Consider the following 21,287-nt stretch of genomic DNA (forward strand, 5'->3'; position numbering starts at 1 on the left):
AGAGCTCGTTGAAAGCTCACCTTTTGACCTCCCAAGATTTTCATGGGGTAGGCGGCTGTTAGGAGCTCACCGAAGCTGATCAGCTGATACCTGGCAGCAACAAGGGTGGTAGTGCAAAACAGTTTAATGCAGAAAAGTGAATGTTTGGACAGAAAACTACTAAGCAATAATAAAATTTTACAAACCAACCTTTCCCTACCCTATCCCAGGTCGGAGCTCTCCATTTTCCCTGGCCATCTTGAAGATGAAGATCATCTTATTTCTTTATGAATATACACAGACATAAGCCACAAGAATGGCTGCCGATTTGAGTCAGAACTTGGCCCCCTTCCCTGGTCTCCCACCTCCATTTCCATCCCTTTGGCTACTGATTTGGCAACAGACCTCTCTTTAGGGTCAATGAGACTCCGAACCTGTGAAAAATATGCTTTACAGCACATGGGAGATGAAGGGGGTTCACGACCTGAGTTTAAACCCGCTTCCCGATTCCAACCTTTAGCAGGAAAATCTGGCTTCAGTACTTCCATCCAGAAATCTCTACATCGGCAGCTAAGTTTCTGTAGTTACACCAAAAGATAAAAGATTCAATATTTACATCAGTAGAGACATGTGGTGCCTTCGTCAGTAAAAAGAATACAGTTTTTTGCTGTTGACCTGGATTTAGTACCTAGACCAGAAGAGGGTTCAGTACTGCAAAAAAACAACTGTAAACGCTGAAAATTAAGAATAAAAACAGAAAATCCAAGTAATAGTTATGTCAGTTTTACTTTTATAGCCTTTATCTGAACATCAGAAGTATATTTAAGATTTTTGGATTCGGGACCACAGATACCTAAATAGGCAGTCGACTAGTCATAAGTAATTTTAAGATGGTTTATTAAGTTTATTAAGTAACAACAGTTTAAATGTAATACATTAACTAATTAGACAGGAAAAAAAGTATACGACCCATAACAACTTGTGATAACAGCATTCCACTATCTAGTCGAAGTGTTAGGAAACTCTTCCCTCGATCTTCCTCCTCATCCTCTGGTCCATCTTTCATCAGAAGAAGGCAGCTGCCCAACGAGCACCAACACCTCACCAGTACCTCAGCAACCCTATAGCACCAGTATGACATCTATATATATATATATATATATATATATACACACACACACACACACATATATATACACATATATATGTTGTCAATCACCTATCTAATTATTCTGACCAATGGATACAGGACAGGTACTCCAGACATCAGAGTGGTTACCACCTCCCCTGTTCACCATCCTGCTCAAAGTCAGTTTTTAGCTTAGGGTCATATCTTGGTCTTTTCTAAATGCTTGGGAGTTAAGGGGATGCACAGGATGCCATCGAACAACTCAGGAATGTCAACATGGCAGCCTGAACTAAGGCTGTCCAAAGGTCAAAGTGTTTAGAAAGAGAGGCAATCAATCCTATAAAATGCAGAAAATACCCGTTTAGATGAGAGTTTGTTTTTTTATTTATTCAGGACCACAATTTCTTACAGCTCCCCACTTTGAGAAGGAAATATCCTTATTGATCTCTCACAACTAGTTTTTAGATAACACAGCAATTTCTAAAATACAAGCTGTTTCCCTAATTTGTTGATTACATAAGTAGGTAATATACTAAAGCTGCCAGAGTTACCCGATTACTTGCTTTGGCACCCCTTCTGCAGATCATACAGTTTCCCCCGTCTCTGAGGGAAATATCCTTAGGGCGGGATTTTCTGGGCTCATCCGCCGTCGGGGTCATCCAGTCAGTAGATTTTTGGCTGGCCCGCTGCATACCCAGCAGTGTGTCCTGCCTCAGCAGGGCTGGAAAATCCCACCCTGGCTCTGGCGTTATTCTTTTGCAGGAGTGCTGCTAATTTCTGAGCTCTTAGCATCTAAGTACAAATAATTAAACAACCGATTATGCACCGACTTAAAAGATACTCTGGTTCTCCCTTCATCTGTATCCATCTTGTGAATAATTCCTACTAAGTATTGTTTTTCCCTAGCCTTCATTTGTCCCAAGATAAAATTCCTTTTACATTTACTTTAATTTGACTCTATGATGGTAATGGTCAGAAGGAGTAAAATTAATTATCTTAAAGGCAGTTTCTCTATGGAGTATGTGTCAGTGCCTTGATCATTTAAATATGTTTTCTTACTGTTCAGGCTATGATACTTATTTCATATCAGGCTATTTGTCAAGTAGCTGAGCAAGCCTGGGACCCTTTCTTTAGTGCAGCTGCGCTGTGTACTCTCGCATGTCAGTTAGTTCACAGATTGCAGATCACTTCTGCACACTCACACTGGTGTTCCAATTCCTTCTTTAATCCTCTGTTGGAATTTCACATTTGTAAATCACCTTCATATTCTTCCCTATCTGTTGGATGTGGTCTCTAGGGATTCTCTTTTAACCAAATTTTCTATTCAGGTGGTGTTCCTTCTGCTACACATCACTTCATCATGCTTGGTGATAATCTCTCTGCCCTCTCCCACAGATTTTTGTTTTGCATTTGTGGAAGGATTATCATGTCTATAGGGATCGTGCTGTGTATTTTGCCAATCAACTTCATCGTCTGAGATTTCACCAGCTTTAAAAGGATGCACCATTTGATAATTCCTCCTGACTTTCTGATCAAAGGGGGGCTCTCTGTCTCAAGATCTTTACTTATCTCCCCATGTACAGTGCCAATGTCTCAGGTGGTGGCCAGATTATTAATTCCAGTTCTCTTAAAAAGTTCATAGGCAAAGACACAAATATCTCCAAGAGAAAGCTGTCACCTTATTCATTTCATCTACACTCTCCTTTCACTAGAATGGATATCAATACCAGATTTATATAATCCATTGAACTACACAGAAGGTGAGTTATTCCAATTCTCATTTAATGTTGTGCCCCTTTCCTCCAAGTCTATCTCTTATTCTAAGTGAGGCATCCCATTGATTGCCATTGTATCTCTTCCAGGAGTTCTGGAGAAACTTTATAGTCCAATAACATGTTTTTATAATATCTTTTAAACAGAAATTAAATATTCCCACTTAATTTCAGCATTTTGCTTGTTTGCTTTTTCACCTAAACAATATTTTATTTTCTCAAAAGTAACCCACTAGATCAGGCTTATCCAGGGGCTGGTCCGCGAGGTGGATTTGGCAGAGCCCTGATTTGGCATGTTGGGGGGGTGGGAGGCTCTTCATGGGGTCTGGGACACACCATGGCACTACATTGACTCTTTGTGGCAGGCAAGAATAAGGGCAAAGGTAAGGCGACAAATTATTTCCATTCCTCTGAGCCTGTTCCCTATTCTTCCCAAAAATTTAAAATGTGACCCCCCCCCGCCCCAAGAGAAAAGGTTGGACAAACCTGCACTAGATTGGATGTGACTTATTAATTTTAAAATTATCCCACATTCAAATAGCAAAATTGTTGGGCTGGCAGCTTTTGTTAGTGTTCAATTTATTTCTTCCATAAGCAAACTTTTTTTGTTGATGCTGAGAAACCACCTAGACTGTTTTTCCATTAGCCTTTTTTGGGAAATTAGAATTTGTTTATCCCCTTAAACCTCAGGTAAATTTTCCTTTGAATACTTTAAGTAGTACCAGTTACTTATCAATTCCAATTTCAGAAGCAGGCTTGGTGGTTTTAAATAGTGGTTTTGCATCAGAGACAAAAGCGTTTGCAAGTTTTGTTTTACATTTTTCCCGGACTCAAACACTTTGTCATGAAAGATAACAAATAATAACAAACGGCCTGAATGGTTAAGGCCAAGTCTCTGAAAAGTAAAGTCTTTTTGCTGTGCTTTAATTCTCAACAGTGCCGCGTTCACTCGGAGCTGGAAACCATCATCACCTGTTTAAAATCAACACAAACAATCCATTGTGGCTCTGGCCAAGATGGGTTAATATATCCAATCATATTTGTAAATTTAGAAACTTCAAATCCAATAATGCTCAGTATACACTTAGGACAGGATTTTCCCGTAGACAAGCGTGGGGGCCGGGGCCCGACATCACCGCGCCCCATTTAAATTTTCAGGTATGCAGGAGCTCAGCAAAATCAGCTGTGCACCCACTGACCTGTCAATGGCCAATTGAGGCCATTAACAGAATCCTTAAAGTAATTAATGGACCTGCCCGTCCAACCTTAAGGTTGTTGGGCAGGCCAGGAGCCTGGCAGGAATTAGAAAAAGCATGAAACCTCATCCATAGGTGGGATGAGGTTTCAGGTAGGTTTTTAAAAATTTTGTTTTAAGTTTTTTTAAAAAAATTATGGACATGTCCCAACTCATGTGACAGTGTCACATGAGGGGACAGGTCAAGGATTTTTTTTTTCTATTTTTAATATTTTTGACAGTACAGCCGATCTCCCTGAGGCTGCACTTAGCCTCAGGGAGATGAGTGCGCTCTTCCTTGCGCATGCGCGTAAGAGCACACTCTCAGGGTTGGGGATTCCTCCCCACCTGCACAGAGAGCGCACAACGCTTCGGTGCAGATGTCATGCTGGGTGGGCCTTAATTGGCCCGCCCACGTAAAATGGCGCCGTGCCCCAATTGGGGGCACCAATCGGAGGCGCGCCTGTGTGTGCTTGCACTTCACCTTTGCCCCCGATGAGGGAAAATTTCTGCCTTTAGTAATCCAAAGGATGTGTAATGAATTTTTTTAAAAAGAGGCAGCTGTCAGCAGAATGTTAACTCCCTTGCTTGGTGGGGTGGAGAAAACTTGGCACGCAATTGTGTCACTTTCCGTAATTTAAAAAAACTCCAAGCACAAAAAAAACGAACTCGATTTAAAACTTGCTCTATTAAATTCTTTTGTTCTATTTTCTTCAACTTTGCCTAAATTTTAGATTAAGTCTCAATTATTTTGAATCATTTTCACTTTTTGTAAGATGTTTCCCACCCAATTTTTTTTATACCGCCAGGATTTTAAGAGCAATATCCTTACATCTAACTGTAGAAATTGGACCGAATCTTCCATAGCTCTTTTGTTTACCCATTCCCTCCTTTGAAACAATTTTCAATTTCCGATATTTGCTGCTTAATCAAATTTGAAATAAATAGTAAAACGTGTTTTTAGTTTGAATTTTAGCAGTTGTTAGTTCCTACGATTTTGAAAAGTTCAAATTGGATTGCTGCCAAACTGCACGCTTATCTTTATATTTTGGAAACGAAATAACCTTCACAGTTACATATTAATACGGTTTTGAATCTGTTCCCAAACAGACAGTAACATCATAACTTAATGTCAGTAAAACATGTTATTTGAATTTTAAACATTTTAGCTTCTTCCTCAAACACAGTTTTTTGAATCTTTGATGTTTGCGAACAACAATTTTAGCAATGACTTGACTCGAATGTACAGTATGCTGTCAGCTGAGCAAAAGTACTCCATAGGATTGGGGTAAGGATCATGGGTGATGATGGTGATCTCTCTGCAAATACACTCAGGTTTTCAGTGGGGACCTGCTTGCTGCTAACTAGGACCTTGTGAACATCAATGTTCTCTTCTCAAGGACCTTCTGAACATCAATGTTCTCTTCTCTTAATGCCCTAACCTCACCTGGGGAAAGGTGCAAGCTTGTGACCTCTTCTCTGGCCAGGGTGGGTGGTTCTTTAGCGTTCCCATCCATCTCTGTCTTTGCCCTGGCTTGGGTAACCTCTTTAGAAAGCTTATCAAGAATACACTCAATCTCTGTCACACTCTCCTACAGCTCCCAGGACTTCATTCACCCCTGAGGCTCCTGTCTCCTTTGTCAAACTTCCTATCAATCACATTCTCATGTATACCAATGTCATTTTGACTCCTGGCTCCACTAATAACTACACCACACGTTTAACTATAACCTAATGATCTCAACTATTGAGAATCCCACTTCTGACGCCAATTGTAAGATTTTTGATTTTGGGGCCACAGATACCTAAATAGGCAGTCAACTAGTCATAAGTAATTTTAAGATTGTTTATTAAGAAGCAACAGTTTAGATATGATACATTAACTAATTAGACAGAAAAAACGTAAAGCACCCATAACAGCTTGTGATAACAGCATTCTGCTCTAGGGCTGTTCAGAGGTCAAAGTGTTTAGAAAGAGAGGCAATTAATCCTGCTTAGAAAATCATATAAAATGCAGAAGATAACCGCTTCGATTAGAGTTCTTTTTTAATTATTCAGGGCCCCAATTTCTTACACAGAGAGGTGATTTTATAATTACACCAGCAAGAGGTTGTGTTTTTATTCCAGCAGAGAGGCAGTAATCCTTGGAACAAGAGGAAAGGTGCTAAGTGGTGATAGTATGGTGCTCTCATCAGCAAAGGATGCAGTACATGCAGTAAGCTTGCTACCAAACAAGCTTACTGATAATCCCCATGCCTGAATCACATATTTTCCTGGTTGGGTCATGATTCCAACCTCAGCCTTAATTCCAGGTTGGGAATGTGGAAGTTGCCATGGTGGGGCGTCATTCCCAATCTTCCAAGATACTGCAGAATAAGAAGCTGCTCTGGGAGCACTGTCCAACTAAAGCAAGTGGACCAGAGAAGCAGGAGGTTCCAAGGTGATGTGAGGCTGGGAGACCTAGCAGACTCACCAGTGAGGCTGCCTCAACATGGATGTGCCGTTGGTTGCCTGCAAAGAAAGCACTATGCAAAGGGGCTCAAATCCGGTAGGGCCATCGGGATGGAGGAGAAAACCATCTTCAACAGTAGAGGTGGACAAAATCGATGCCTGTGATCCCCACAAAACAGTGAATGGAGCATGGAGCCTCCGGCTCTGATGGCCACATAGCCTGCCACCAGGAGAAATTAAATGATAAAAGAGTTAGCTATGCAGAGCCAATATTAGATACAAAAAGCATGATGAGAGAGTAAGTACTGGATGGACTGGCATCCTTGCAGATGGATAAATCACCAGGAGCAGATGGATTGTATCACAGGCTGTTCAAGGAAACCAGGGAGGAAATAGCTGATGCTGTGAGGATCATTTTCCAATCCTCATTAGATACAGGCGAGGTCCCAGCGGATTGGAGGCCTGTGAGCATTGCACTATTATTTAAAAGGGGTGCAGGGGATTGGCCAGAAAATTATAGGCCAGTCAGTCTGACTTTGGTTGTGGGCAAATTATTGGAGTCAATTCTGAGAGACAGGACAAACTGTCACTTAGAAAAGCACGGATTGATCAGGGACAGTCAGCATGGTTTTGTTAGGGGAAGATCTTATCTTACTAACTTAATAGAATGTTTTGAGGAAGTAACAAGGAGGATTGATGAGGGTAGTGTAGTGGATGTTGTCTACATGGATTTCAGTAAGGCATTTGACAAGGTCCCACATGGCAGACTAGTCAGGAAAGTGAGATCTCATGGGATACAGGGGAAGGTGGCAGGTTGGATCCAAAATTAACTCAGTGACAGGAAACAAAGGGTAATGGTTGATGGATGTTTTTGCGAATGGAAAATGGCTTACAGTGGTGTTCCACAGGGCACACGGTTGGGGCCCTTGGTGTTTGTTGTATATATTATTAAGACTTAAATGTGGGAGGCACGATTGGGAAATTTGCAGATGACACAAAAATTGGCCATGTAGCTGATAGTGAAGAGGATAGCTGTCGGCCCCAGAATGATCTCAATGGTTTCGCTGAGTGGACGGAGAAGTTGCAAATGGAATTCAGTCTGAAAAAGTGCGAGGTAATGTATTTGGGGAGGGCAAACAAAACAAGGGAATACTCAATAAAAGGGAAGTTATTGAGAGGGATTGAGGAAGTGAGAGACCTTGGAATGCATGTCCACAGGTCCTTGAAAGCGGCAGGACAGGTGGTCAAGAAAACATATAGAATGTTTACCTTTATTGGGTGAAATATTGAATACAAAAGCAAGAATGTAATGATGAAACTATAAAATGCTGGTTAAGGCACAGCTGGAATTTTGTGTACAGTTCTGGTCACCACATTACAAGAAGGACAGAATTGCTATGGAGAGAGTGCAGAGAAGATTTACAAGAAAGTTGCCAGGGCTTTAAAATTGCAGCAATGAGGAAAGTTTGGATAGGCTGGGGTTATTTTCCTTAGAACAGAGCTGGCTAAGGGGCTGACTTAATTGAGGTGTACAAAATTGAGGGGCCTAGATAGGGTAGACAGGAAAGACTTGTTTCCTTCAGCTGAGGCGTCAATTACGGGGGCATGGATGTAAGGTGATTGGTAGAAGGACTAGAGGGGACATGAGGGCTAGAATATTGCCGTCGGTATGCAGGGGTGGGCCCGACATGCTAACGCACAAAATGATGCACGATGATGTCGGACGTGTGTCCCGACATAATCGCACGTCATTTAGATATTTCGTTTGGGGGGTGCATAGCCACCTCCAGCTGAACTGTCAACGGTCTATTAAGGCCATTAAAAAAAACAATTAAACTTGTTAGCAATGCTTCCCGTCCAACCTTAAGTTTCTCAGGCAGGCGAAGAGCCCAAGCGGCCTTCGTGTTTTTCTGGAAACCTCATCCACGGGTGGGATGAGGTTTCCTGAATGTTTTATAAAATAATTAATAAAATTTTGCGCAATTCACAAACATCCCAGCTCATGTGACACTGTCGCATGATGGGACATGTTTAAAAAGTTTTTTCCTCCTTTATTAAAAAGTTTCACTATCAATTTAATCTCTTTTTCACCCAGAGGGCGGTGGGCATCTGGAATTTACTGCCTATGTTGGTGGTTGAGGCTGAAATGCTCAACTCATTTAAAAGGTACCTGGATCTGCATCAGAAGTGCCGTAACCTGCAAGGCTATGGACCAGGTGCTGGAAAGTGGGATTAAATTAAGCGGCTAGTTTCTTTTTTCTCTTTTTGGCTGGCGCAGACAAGATGGCCTGAATGGCCTTTTTCTGCACCGCAACTTTTCTATGGATCCATGGGATGGTAATGGGACAAGTAAAGAAACAAAAGTTGTGTCCAGAGGAGATTTGAATGGCAGCTGAACAGCTGCCTTCTGATAGCAAAACAGGGAAAAACAAGATTAAAACAGAAACATTCAAAGAAAAAAAAAAATGGAAGCAGAGATTACTGTCTGAAATCGTTGAATTTATTGTTAGGTCGGGAAGGCTGCAAAGTGCCTGATCGAAAGATGAGGTGGTGTTCTTTGAGCTTGCCTTGAGCTTCATTGGGATACTGCAGTAGGCTGAGGACAGAAAAGTCAGTGTGAGAGCAAGGAGGGGAATTAGAATGACAGGCAATCAGGGTCTCACTCAAACTGAACAGAGGTGTTTCACAAAACAGTCGCCTAATTTGCATTTGCGCTCCTGATGTAGAGCAGACTGCGTTGTGAGCAGCAAATAGCATACCATATTGAAAGGAATATGCATAAATCACTGTTTCACTTGGAAGGAATGTTTGGGGCCTTGGGCAGTGAGGAGAGAGTATGAAGTAAAATGCAGGTGTTTAATCTCCTGTGTGTGTGTAAAAAGGTGCCATGGGAAGGGGTTTTGGGATGATTGACTAGTGGAAGAAGGTCTCACAGATGAATAGTCCCTTTGGAATGCTGAAAGGAAAGGGAAGGGAAGGATATGTTTGCTGGTGGCATCACGCTGGGCATGGTGGAAATGTTGGAGGATGATCCATTGAATATGGAGGCTGGTGGTTTGGAAGGTGAGGATAAGATCTAACATAGTCCTGGGAGGGAGGGGAAGGGGGAGAGAGCAGAATGGCAGAAAATAGGTCAGACACAGTCAAGGACCAATCCCTGATGGGGGAAAAAGGAAGAGAAATCAGAAGCATGGATGTGGAAGGTTGCTCATTAGAATGGTTGTGATGGAAATGGAGGAGCTAGGAGTATGGAATAGAGTCCTTAAATGAAGCAACATGTGAGGAGTTGAAGTCAAGGTAACTGTGGGAGCCAGTGGGCTTATAATGAATATTTGTCAATAGCCAGTCTCCAGAAATGGAGAAAGAAAAGTTGAAGAAGGGAAGGGAAGATTCAGAGATCGTCCATATGAAAGTGAGAGAAGGATGGAAATAGGAAGCAAAGTTGATGAAGTTTTCCATGACCCCTGGTCCACTCCTCAGTCACTCCCTACACCCCCTCCCTGTTGTGTTATTGGTTTGTTTGGTGTCTCATTGATGAGATCTTGAGGCTTGTATGTTTAAAGATGAACCATTTATTGGTAATCCTCAACTATGTACATATCCCAGTTACTGCCATGCATGGTGCTGCCCCAATGCGAGAAGGTTCCTTCTGGACTGTTCTGAGTCTATTACCTTATGACTCCGTACATCATACTGTCAGCAGTGCTGTTCTCCAGTCCTATGTTAACCCATGCTCTGTCGAGCACCTTTACATTACAATGACATGCAGACATATACAACATCCCCCTTCTCAAAAGACAACTTTCCTCCCTTCTGACAGCGTATAGCTATTTACAATATAATCTTTACTTGCTATCCCTTCTCCCCACCTCAAGTCTCTGACTTTATAAATTCAGATGGTCCTGAGGCTTGACAGTTCTTCCACATCTCAACCTATCATGTTTGGAGGAAAGGTAGTAGCCCTCTGTGTTTCTGGTACTTGGTTACCTCCATTTGACTTGCTTTTTGCACTCCTTGAAGTTGCTTTTCACTTTACTAACAACGTCAGCTTTTTTCAAGCACTGTAGCTTTGTCCTGTTCCTTCCAAAGGGAATGTGTACTCTGTTTGTTCTAGAGTGGTCTCGAATTTTCTTCTTTCATGGTGTCTGCCATGTTCTTGCTGGACATTGACATTTTGTAAATGGAACCTTCATTTCCACTTGTTTCACAATTTCAACCATTTTATTTTTCAATAACTCAAAGATTCTCAGTAAGGTTGAGGCATCCAGTGCATTGTCTTCTTCTAGCTCCTTGTGCTTCAGTGTCAGATTTACATTTTCTGATCTTATTTCTGTCAGCTTTCTCTGTTTGCAGCAGTACTTTGTCCTTCATTTTGGTTTCACTGCTATGCCTGTCTCCGGTGAAGTCTTGTCTTGTTTCAGTTCTGTGATTGAGCTACTCATGGCTTCATTATCTGCTTGCAGCTTGGGAAAGTTTTAGGGCTTTTCCATTTACTGCCTCTTCTTTTTCATTCAGCTGGTTCTTCAGTTCTTCAATCTTTTTCTTGTCGCTATTGGCTTCCTTCTGGAATATGGAACATTGCTGAGTCTTCTCTGACAATTGGTTCTTCAGTTTGCTCAGAGTAACATTAAATTCATATTGCTTCTCTTCGTAAGTCTATTACCATGTGACTCTATACATCATATTGTGAGCAGTGCTATTTTCCAGTCCCACATCAATCCTTGCTCTGCCGAGCACCTTTACATTACAATGGCATTCTGCTGTTCTAAGATTGTTTGGGGCCTTGGGCGGTGGGAGGAGAGGAGATAAAGGGCAGGTGTAGCATCTCCTTGCATAGAAAGTTGCTAAGGGAAGGGGAGTATTGTAGGTGCCTGCATGCCATTGTAATGTAAAGGTGCTCGGCAGAGCAAGGATTAATGTGGGACTGGAAAATAGCACTGCTTACAATATGATGTATAGAGTCACATGGTAATAGACTTCTGCTGTTCTTCCATTCTGCTGTTGAAGATGGTCTTCATTTCTTCATGTTGCTGAATGGTTATACATTCCTTATGCATTTGATCATGAAGGACAATCAGCTGTTCTTTCAAATGTTTATTTTCTTGTTGACTCTTGCCAACTCACTCTGGGCTTCAGTGCATTGTTTCATTGCTGCTGATAGTTCCAGTGCGGCTTTGTGTAAAGTAATATTCAATGTCCTTTTTAGCGCCTCATGTTTTTCCATGGTTACATATTGATTCTTTAAGGAGTCTTTAAATGTTAAAATTTCTTTGCGTGCCTTTTCTGGCTGCTGCTTTGCCTGGCAGACCACAAAAGCTTGGGGTCATGCTTGCAGGTTGAACGGAGTTGTTCCACAAAGCTGTTACCCAATCTGTGTTTGGTATCTCCATTGTAGAACAGACTGCATTTTGAGCAGCAAATAGAGTATACTAAATTTGAAAAAATATAAGTAAATCATTGCCTCAGCTGAAAGGAATGTTTGGGGCCTTGGACAGTGGGAAGAGAGGAGATAAAGGGCAGGTGTAGCATCTCCTGTGCTTGCATAGAAAGTTGCCAAGGGAAGGGGAGTATTGTAGGTGCCTGCATGCCATTGTAATGTAAAGGTGCTCGGCAGAGCAAGGATTAACGTGGGACTGGAAAATAGCACTGCTCACAATATGATGTATTGAGTCACATGGTAATAGACTCAGAACAATTCAGAAGGAACCTACCTGCATGGGAGCAGCACCATGCATGGCTGTAACTGGAATATGTACATAGTTAAGGATTACCAATAAATGGTTCACGTTTAAACATACAAGTCTCAAGACCTCATCAAGGAGACATCAAATGAACCCACAACACAACATGGTGATCAGCGGTGGTATGAAAGGTGGCATTTAAATGATGAACCCAGACAGATTCCCAAGACATGAAAAACTAAAAGCAGCTGGAGCCTGACCAGAGAGACGTGTGCCTAAGAAGAAAAATTAAAGAAATAGTTGAAAAAGCTTCACTACAGACTTGGAAATTGAGGAATCCACCAGAGGTTGTGGAGGTCCAATGCAAGACTCTGAATGATGCAGAGTGAAGGAACCTGGTCGGCTCACAAAGACGGGTGAGCAAAATTACAAAAAAGCCGTACTTACATTTTAGATAGATGGCAGTCTCAGAGCTCAGCATCCACAGGGCAGCTGAAAGAGAGCTGTAGAAGGCTCTACAGCCAGCAACATAACATGTGCTGGCAGTGCTGTGCTAAAGTGAATTAAAAATAAGTTAAAAAAACAGCAGAATGGTGAAAAGCTTGCAAAGTTAGCATGAAAAAATTCTTCTCAGTTGAGTCCTGGCACCTTGTTTGGGCAAAGAACTCTTTTGTCATGTAATGTTTCCAGTCTTATACCCTATCACAGACATTCTCTTTTGTTTTCTTCCCACCTCCCCTCCCCCCACCACTTTGCTTGCATAAAACCTATTATTTTTCTAACTTTTCCCAGTTCTGCTGATAGTTCATGGACCTGAAAAGTTAGCTCTATTTCTCTCTCCACAGATGCTGCCTGACTTGCTGAGTAAATCCAGCATTTTTTGCTTTTATTCCTTAATTCTACTAATAGGTTGCCTACCTCCTTGGAGTGAATAGCTGGCCCTAGTCCCACCCACTTGGAAAGTTCCAGGAGGTGGGAATGCGTTGGGAAACCACCTGACAATACCTTCCCCCTTCTATTTTCCTGCACCTCTCAGCTCCAACTCCATCTAACTGAGATCATATGGGCAATTTGGCCCATCGATCATGTTCTGCCATTCAACAAGATCTTGGCTGATCTGATTCTGACCTTAGCTCCACTTTCCAACCTGTACCACATAATCCTTGACTCCTTTGTCAATCAAAAATTTGTTTAACTCAGCCTTGCATACATTCAATAACCTATCCTCCGCTGCTGTTTGTGCAAGTGAATTCCAAAGACTGATGATCCTTTGGGAGAAGAAATTCCTCCTCATCTCTGTCTTAAGTGGGACACCCCTTATTTTTAAACTGTGCCCCCTAGTTCTAGATTCCCCATGAGAGGAAACAGCCTCTCAGCATTTATGCTGTCAAGTCCATTCAGAGTCGTATACCTTGGAATAGGAACATCTCTCATTCTTCTAAACTCCAGTCAGTATAAGCCCAACCTGGTCAATCTGTCCTCATAAGACAACCCTTTCACCCCAGGAATCAGCCTAGTGAAACTTCTCTGAGCTGCTGGAATGTAATTATTTCCTTCCTAAGTAAGGAAATCAAAACGGTACACAGTACACCAGGTATAGTCTCGTCAATATCCTGTGCAGTTATTGCAAGACTTCCCAACTTTTGTACTATATCCCATTCCCATTACAATAAAGACCAACATTTCATTTTTCTGCCTAATTACTTGCTGTACCTTCATGCTAACTGTTTATGCTTCATGTACAAGGATACCCAGATATCTCTGTATTGCAGCATTCAGCACTTTCTCCATTTAAATAAGAAACATAAAAAAGCATATAGTAAAAGCCTCTGCAAGTATATAAAAAGGAAAAGAGGAGTGACAGTGAGTGTTGGGTGACTGTGGAGTTCATAATGGGAAACAAGGAAATGACAGAGAATTGAGCAAATATTTTGTATCTCCCTTCACAGTAAAAGACACTGAAAGTATCCCAAGGATAGTAGAAAAGAGACAAAAGAGAGAGCAGAACTTAAAATAACCATGATCACTAGAGATAAAGCACTTGGAAAACTAATGGGACTAAAGGCTGACAAGCCCCCTTGACCTGATGGGTTGCATCCTAGGGTCTTAAAAGAAGTGGCTGCGGAGATAGTGGATGCATTGGTTGTAATCTTCCAAAATTCCTTAGATTATGGAAATGTCCCAGTGGATTGGAAAGCTGCAAATATAACACCTCTGTTCAAGAAAGGAGAGAGATAGAATGCAGGAAACTATAGGCCAGTTAGTCTAACATCTGTCATTGGGAACATGCTAGAAACCATTATTTAGGAGGTAGTAGCGGGACATTGTATTATGATTTTCTCAATCAGAGTAAATATGATTTTGTGAAAGGGAAATCATGATTGACAAATTTATTAGGTTCTTTGATGATGTAACAAGCAGGGTGGATAAAGAGGAACAGTGTCTAACCCCCTAACTATTGTGTCCCCTACTATAACTACATTCCCTTTTGCACCTCCTACTTGAATGCCCCATGCACCATGTTGCTGTCAGCTGCTTGCTCATCCTCCCTGCAGTTCCTGCTCTCGTCCACACAAGCTGCAAGAACCTCAAACCTGTTGGTTAATTGCAACGGCTGAAGCTCCTCCATTGCTAGCTTTTGGATCCTATATCCGCCTTATTTGTACTCACATCCTCCTGTCCCTGACCCAGGGCCAAATCTTAAGTACCTCGCCCAATGGGTGTGACTACTTCCCGGAACAGTATATCCAGGGAACTTTCCTCTTCCTTGATGCATCACAGTGTCCAAAGCTCAGACTCCAGTTCATCAAATTGGAGCCAAAGTTCTTGAGACATTTACTGCAGATGTGGTTGCCCTGGGTCACACTGGTGTCCACCTTCTCCCTCATACACAACTGCAACATATCACCTGCTCTGCCATCTATATTTTGTTTGCAATTAACTAATTAGGTTTTAAGATTAGAATATCACAGACTATATTATGGAGTCTAACTAGTTACACTATAATTTTAATATAATATTTACATCTCTGGCACCAGTTTAAACTACTGACCCAGTTTAGAGGCAGAAAACTTAAAACTCACCAATTACCTACCTGGTTACCGACGTAATGCCTTCAGGCTTCAGCAGTCAGATCTCATTCTCCCTGGCTCCTTCTCTTGGGCCACTTGTAAAAGGCCAGAACAGCATCTCCTCCATCACTGCACTGAATTCCTTCACTTACCAAATTCCTAGATTTAAGCACTTGGTCTCACTACACTCAGTCTCTACTGCCACCTTTATGTGACTTACTCCACAGGAACAGAAAAATTCAGCCCACAGTTTCTAACAACAATTGTCTCCTAATGATCTTTAGATATTTTTTGTAGCAAATAATACTTGTGTAGTAAATAGCAGCAGAAATATTGATGGTTCAATTAAATTTTGTCCTAGAAGTTCTATATTATTAGCTTCTACATTTCTTTGTATTAATTAAGCTGAAGGATGATAAAGCAAGTAAATAGAATACTAAATAATATTATAAATGGAAGAATAGGTGTCTTAGTGTGTTATACATTGAAATTTGTTTCTGTACATGGTTAAAAAATCTATTTTAAGGAAGAATTGTTCTATTGTATTACAAAACTTTGGTAACCAGATTTAGAATCTACATAATTAAACAAAGACGAAGTACTAACCATAGAACTCAACTGATGCCATGATCATTGGATCACAAATTTCAGGAACTGAAAATATTTATTAAATTCTGTTCAAAAACTTTTGACTTTACATCACACAAATCGAGTGATTAGAAGTATAAATGGAAACTGTTAAAAGCAGTGTCCTTTCTTACTGCATTACAAATCTCATATCCTTTGTAAACAGCAAGGATGGCAAAGGTTTTATTGGATGACATTAATTACTGATGAGATGAAAATTCAGAAACTCTGCCCACATGGAAGAAACCCAATGCTTTATTTATGATTATATGAAAATTTTCAAACAAAACTAATGTTCACAACATATGAACAGAATCACACTCGTATCTTATTGCTTCTGTTAGCCATCTGCAGCTTTCACGATGATTAAGGTGCACCTCGGTCCTTTCTACAGTATAAAAGCTGCTGAATATTGTTTTTCCCTTCATGATAGCCCTATCTAATTGCACAAATAAAACAAAAATAGTTGAAATATTAAATCTCCAGCCATGCAGTCACAACTGATCTCATTACCAAAACAGGATAGTGATAAGTGAACATGAAGGGAAAATATTGTGTTGGTGCTATATGCTTCTCAAACAGGCACTGGAAGCTATTTTCTAACTGCAAGTATATCTTTTAATGTAAGTAGGAATATGATAAGGACAGAAGATGTGATTAGTGTTCCATTTATACTTTTTCTAAAATGATTAAATAAGGTATTGGGGGTGATTCTTTTTAAATGATGTAACATGTTTATTATCATGGTGTAGATAATTTTAATTATCATACAGTATAATATGAAATTGATGTTCTGCCTCAGAGCTTATATTTGATGGAATGCATGATTACACTTAAGATAAAATGATTAGCATTAGTTTACCTATTGATAGTAATTCTACAGAATATGGAGAATTCATAGGGATTTCAAAAGATAAGAATTGGTATTCATTTTTCAAATATCAACTTTCAGTATTACTCACCTCTAAGATTGAGTTGCAAACATTCCACATGATAACCAACCGGATTGTGTTTCCTCAAAAAATGTGCATGTGTACATGTATCAGCCAAAACTAACATGATTACAGTACAAAGTTTATATTTATTTAAACACCAAGGGGAGAAAATATGTTCTGAATCTGAATAACGTCTGGTTTTACAGTATATATATATTCCATACATGCAAATGAACTTTACATTTTGTATTTATTGTCAACCATCCCTTCTGCCCTATGAACTGCCTAAAGGTCATTTTATAGTGTTGCTTCATAATACCATGTAAGTCTGAAGTATCCATTTTGTGATAATAAATTAAATTTTCATATCATTTAATATGCCCATTGATTTTTTTTTCCATATCCTTTTATATGCGCAAGAATTTGGCTATATTTTTGTTGAAACTATGTTAATGCTTTATTTTGAGTGTACTGTATATGCAACTGCCACTCCCACACTGTGCTTCGTGGGGCTTCCTGTTTTCAACATGTTGGATATTTACTACACTGAAAACCCACTCAATTTTCTCATTCATTTTGCATGCAACCCTTCTCTTCTCTTCAGCTACTGTTGAGGCTATTGAGGCCATTGAGGGTGTTGAAACTCATGAAGGTAATATGGGGTATTTGCTCACTGTATTTGTTGTGATAGACTTTAGTGGTGTTGTTTTATTTTACATGCATTCTTCAGGTTCAAGAGACATGGGCGTAAATAGGCTCCTTAATGCAGGAGAACCAGGTTCACAATGGGAAAGAAAAGAGTTGGTGTATTTGCTTCTTGCCAATACAGCTTTAGTCTAACTAATCTCCTGTTGAAAAAGTAGGATAGTGGAATGTTTTCACTTTGCCATATTTACGCCTATGAAAGGAGAAAGTGAGCTACATGTTATAACTGTAACATACACTGCAGCTTTAACAAATTTCATCATTTTTGTGTCTTGATCTTTTCCATTATTTAGCTGCAGTTGCACAGTTTGTTCTTGTTTACTTCTAAATTTAACACTATAGTGCTGAGAAATACAGCTGAACAATTTGTACAGGTAGTCAAGTGTTCTTCTTTAAATATATGTTTCCAATACACAAGAGCTAAAACAACAACTGTTGGCTAAGTGGTTGTCTGGTGACTGGTGATGTTTGTTGTACAAAGGAACAGCAAGTGCTCCTCAAACTCTTGCAGGTTGCAAGAGTTGGCTTTTGATTTTAATTTCCTTTTAAAGATCTTGTAACTTTCCATGTTTTATGACATTAACCTTTGCCTGTCCCCATGAGATTTTTTTCTTTATTTTACAATGATCCTAATTTTTTTTTCTAAATCCCTTTTCCTAAAAAGAAAGTTCTCAGGACAGACAAAGTGTTTTGTCATTTTCCATATATAGGACTTGCGTCTACATCCAGTTGCTAACTAAAACATTACTAAGTTACAGAAGTATGCAAGAGTGATCTCTGCTACAGTAGGTATTTGTATGTTTGTGTCAGCTTTTCATGTTATAGTTTCACTGCAGATAACAGTAACACAATGTGATGTTTTTATACCTCTTATTAACATGCATATGTAAAAATAATCACAGATAGCTGGAAATAAAATATCTGTCCAAGGAAAAGTCTTCAGCTGATGGTATTTAGTAAAGGAAATCCATTGTTAAAATCTGCTTAGAAAACAAATATGTTGTAAATCACTGGAACAATTACAAAAATTAAAATGATCGTTGCTGAGTTGCAAAACAAAATGTAAGATAAATGCAGCTAAAATTCTATGTAGATTTAGCGGTTGAATTTCCACAAGGGTTGTGTTAAATATCCACTGTAATATCAGTGGAAGATCTGCAAAAACCCTAGAGAAAATGCCTTTCTATGGCAATCAGGAAAACCCTCCTCAGAAATTCAATCCCAAATTTGCTACAGGAAGTGAAACTAAATACTGATCAGACAAGACTTTTATGTTTCTTAACATACATATGCCCAAAATAATATAATCAACAGGTTAATTGTTTGTTTTTCCTTTTCTATTTCTTAACCTACACAAAACAATAATCCAATTCTAGCCATCCGGGGATTTACACCTCAGCATAAAATCAGTAGTTTTGAAGAAGCAAAAGGCCTGGACCGTATCAATGAGAGGATGCCTCCTCGAAGAGATGCAGTACCCAATACTGGCAGCGTTCATTCCACTGGGAAAATGAATGTGTCTGAGTCTAATGGGACAGATGACAACAGCAACATCCAGTGACCTACTTTTAAGACTTCGACAGTTCTGCAGTTCTACTGTGTCAACTGTTTGGTGTTCCAGCCTCTCATATCCAAGACAATGTACTGCTCATTCGGAAGCAAAGAGTTTGAATAAATTTATAAAAGAAAACACAAACCCCATAACTTCCACACAGAAAATTAGTGATAGAAAGCTGGAACCCTTGGCCATCTTGTTTAGAGGGACTGCCATCAGTGCTTATAGACAAGGTGAGACTCAATGCAGGTTATGTATTAAAGCGTGATCTGAGGCTGTTCAGTTGTTTACTTGTTTTCCCTAATGAAAGCAAGGATAGACATTTACAAAGGTCTCTTGTAAACTTGGATAAATTGTTTCACATTGATACATCCAATGGTGCATTTGCGAAGTAGCACCAAACATTTCAAAACTGTTAAAAGTAAAAATGTTTCATGCATAAATATAGTTATATGATTAATATAACTTAATTTAAAATTAAAGTTTTGCTACTAGTATTGAAATTCTGCAATTATATAAGTCTTAGAAAATCAAATTTGAAGTTGCAAAATGTTTTAAATGCCAAATACCAGATAATTCTGTTTTGTATAAAGACTCCCTGCCCAATTTCTGCGTATTTGGATGCTATCAGGTCTGTTTGATGGTAATCTACTATCCGATCATGTTGCTTGTAACTGGAAATTAAATTATTGGTATTTATCTTTTTGTTGCTAAGTTCTGACATAAAATAACTAGGTTTTGCTTGTCACTTGCCTGTAATGAACAGTTACAAATGGCACAGTATTTTTTGTAAAGTAATTAACGTGCACCACTATAGTGCCAGAATTAGGATTTGTACAGCATCTATAGAATGTATCTATGCATGTGGTTAAGTTCCTTAACAATATGTGGAGCTATATTTGTGCTGTGTTTAAAAAATCTGGCTGTGTTGTATTCTTACTTGCTTTCTCTCTGCAGAATTGGTAAAGCTTTTGAGTTATTGCAATTGATGTACAAACATTGCAGTTAATTTGACAGTTAAAATTATTTGTATTTTTTAAGTTCTCTGTATGTAAAGGAGTGGCTGATAGCACGAATGAGCATATTCAGTGAAACGTTGACTAGTCCAAAGCAACATGTTTGGCTGCCAATGCATGATAGCATGGGTATCAAAACTATTAAATTAATTAAGGCACAGTGTGGTGCCTCACAAAGTTAAATTTTGCATATTATCCATTTTCTTCCACTCTGTTGACTCTTGTTTTGTCAAAGCATGAAAACTTTTTGAAGATTTTCATGGATATGATCTTGTAATTCCTCTTGTAATTTTCTCATCTGGAACTGAGGCTTCATATTTAACTTGTTATTTGAAACACCAACATTGTAAGCATGCCCTCTGGAAACTCAGAAACACTTTTTTACTATTCAATAAAATGTGCATGAACCCATCAATTTCTTGAGATACTGTTTTGTAAAGTCATAAATAAAATGTTACTAACTGTTAGAACAGTAAGTAGGTAATTATGACTACAAAAGTAAACATTGCCCTATATAACATTACCATTAAACTCACTGCATGTTAGAATATCATAGAACTCTCAAACTGTCATTGGAAAACTTCAGTAATCACACAATTCCATTCCAGAACACCAAAAGAGCAAGTTGTTAAACTTGCAATTCCTACTTGGAGGGCAATGCCAGCATTGTTTCCTATGAATAAGAAATCATAAGTGACAAGATGCTTTTAACTTGAGAGTTTATGTCACTAAGTTTTGTAACTTTGCAAGGTGCTTGCATTATGTATTATTTTAAATTCATACCCAACTACAGGCTGCAGCACTATAATTTGAACTCAGTCCAAAGACAATAACAGTGTTGTACTTAATTCTTATAACAGTGTGAAACTTCTCAAATGCTCACTCCATTTTCATTTTGAATATTTAACATTTTATCTGTGAAGTTGATTCTGTTGGTGCAAGCACTGCTTTGTGGTTTTATCTATATTAATTGTTTTGATATTTAACATTGCCATGCCCCAAAACTGGTGCAGAATGACCTTAATACACAAATATCAATCATTATTATATCATAGTTTGGGAATTGAAATATTTAATACCAAAAAAAATTATTAGGTTCTTTTAACACAAGAGAATGGATTTGTGTGATTGT

At 39.4% G+C, this 21,287-nt stretch overlaps 1 protein-coding gene across 2 annotated transcripts in view; it reads left to right on the top strand.

The window, feature by feature from the left end:
- The window catches only part of ppp3ca (protein phosphatase 3, catalytic subunit, alpha isozyme), a 501,801-nt gene extending 481,235 nt beyond the window's left edge, over positions 1-20,566 (top strand). Inside the window, exons 13-14 of one of the 2 annotated variants that reach the window (XM_041194273.1) lie at positions 17,484-17,531; positions 18,961-20,566. In XM_041194273.1, the coding sequence (XP_041050207.1) occupies positions 17,484-17,531; positions 18,961-19,145 (233 nt within the window). In that variant the 3' untranslated portion in view covers positions 19,146-20,566. The remainder of the gene's footprint in view (positions 1-17,483; positions 17,532-18,960) is intronic. The other variant, XM_041194271.1, reaches the window with a different exon arrangement.
- The last annotated feature ends 721 nt before the right edge of the window (positions 20,567-21,287 follow it).

This window comes from Carcharodon carcharias, chromosome 8 (genome assembly GCF_017639515.1).
Source record: "Carcharodon carcharias isolate sCarCar2 chromosome 8, sCarCar2.pri, whole genome shotgun sequence".
NCBI classification, from domain to species: Eukaryota; Metazoa; Chordata; class Chondrichthyes; order Lamniformes; family Lamnidae; genus Carcharodon; species Carcharodon carcharias.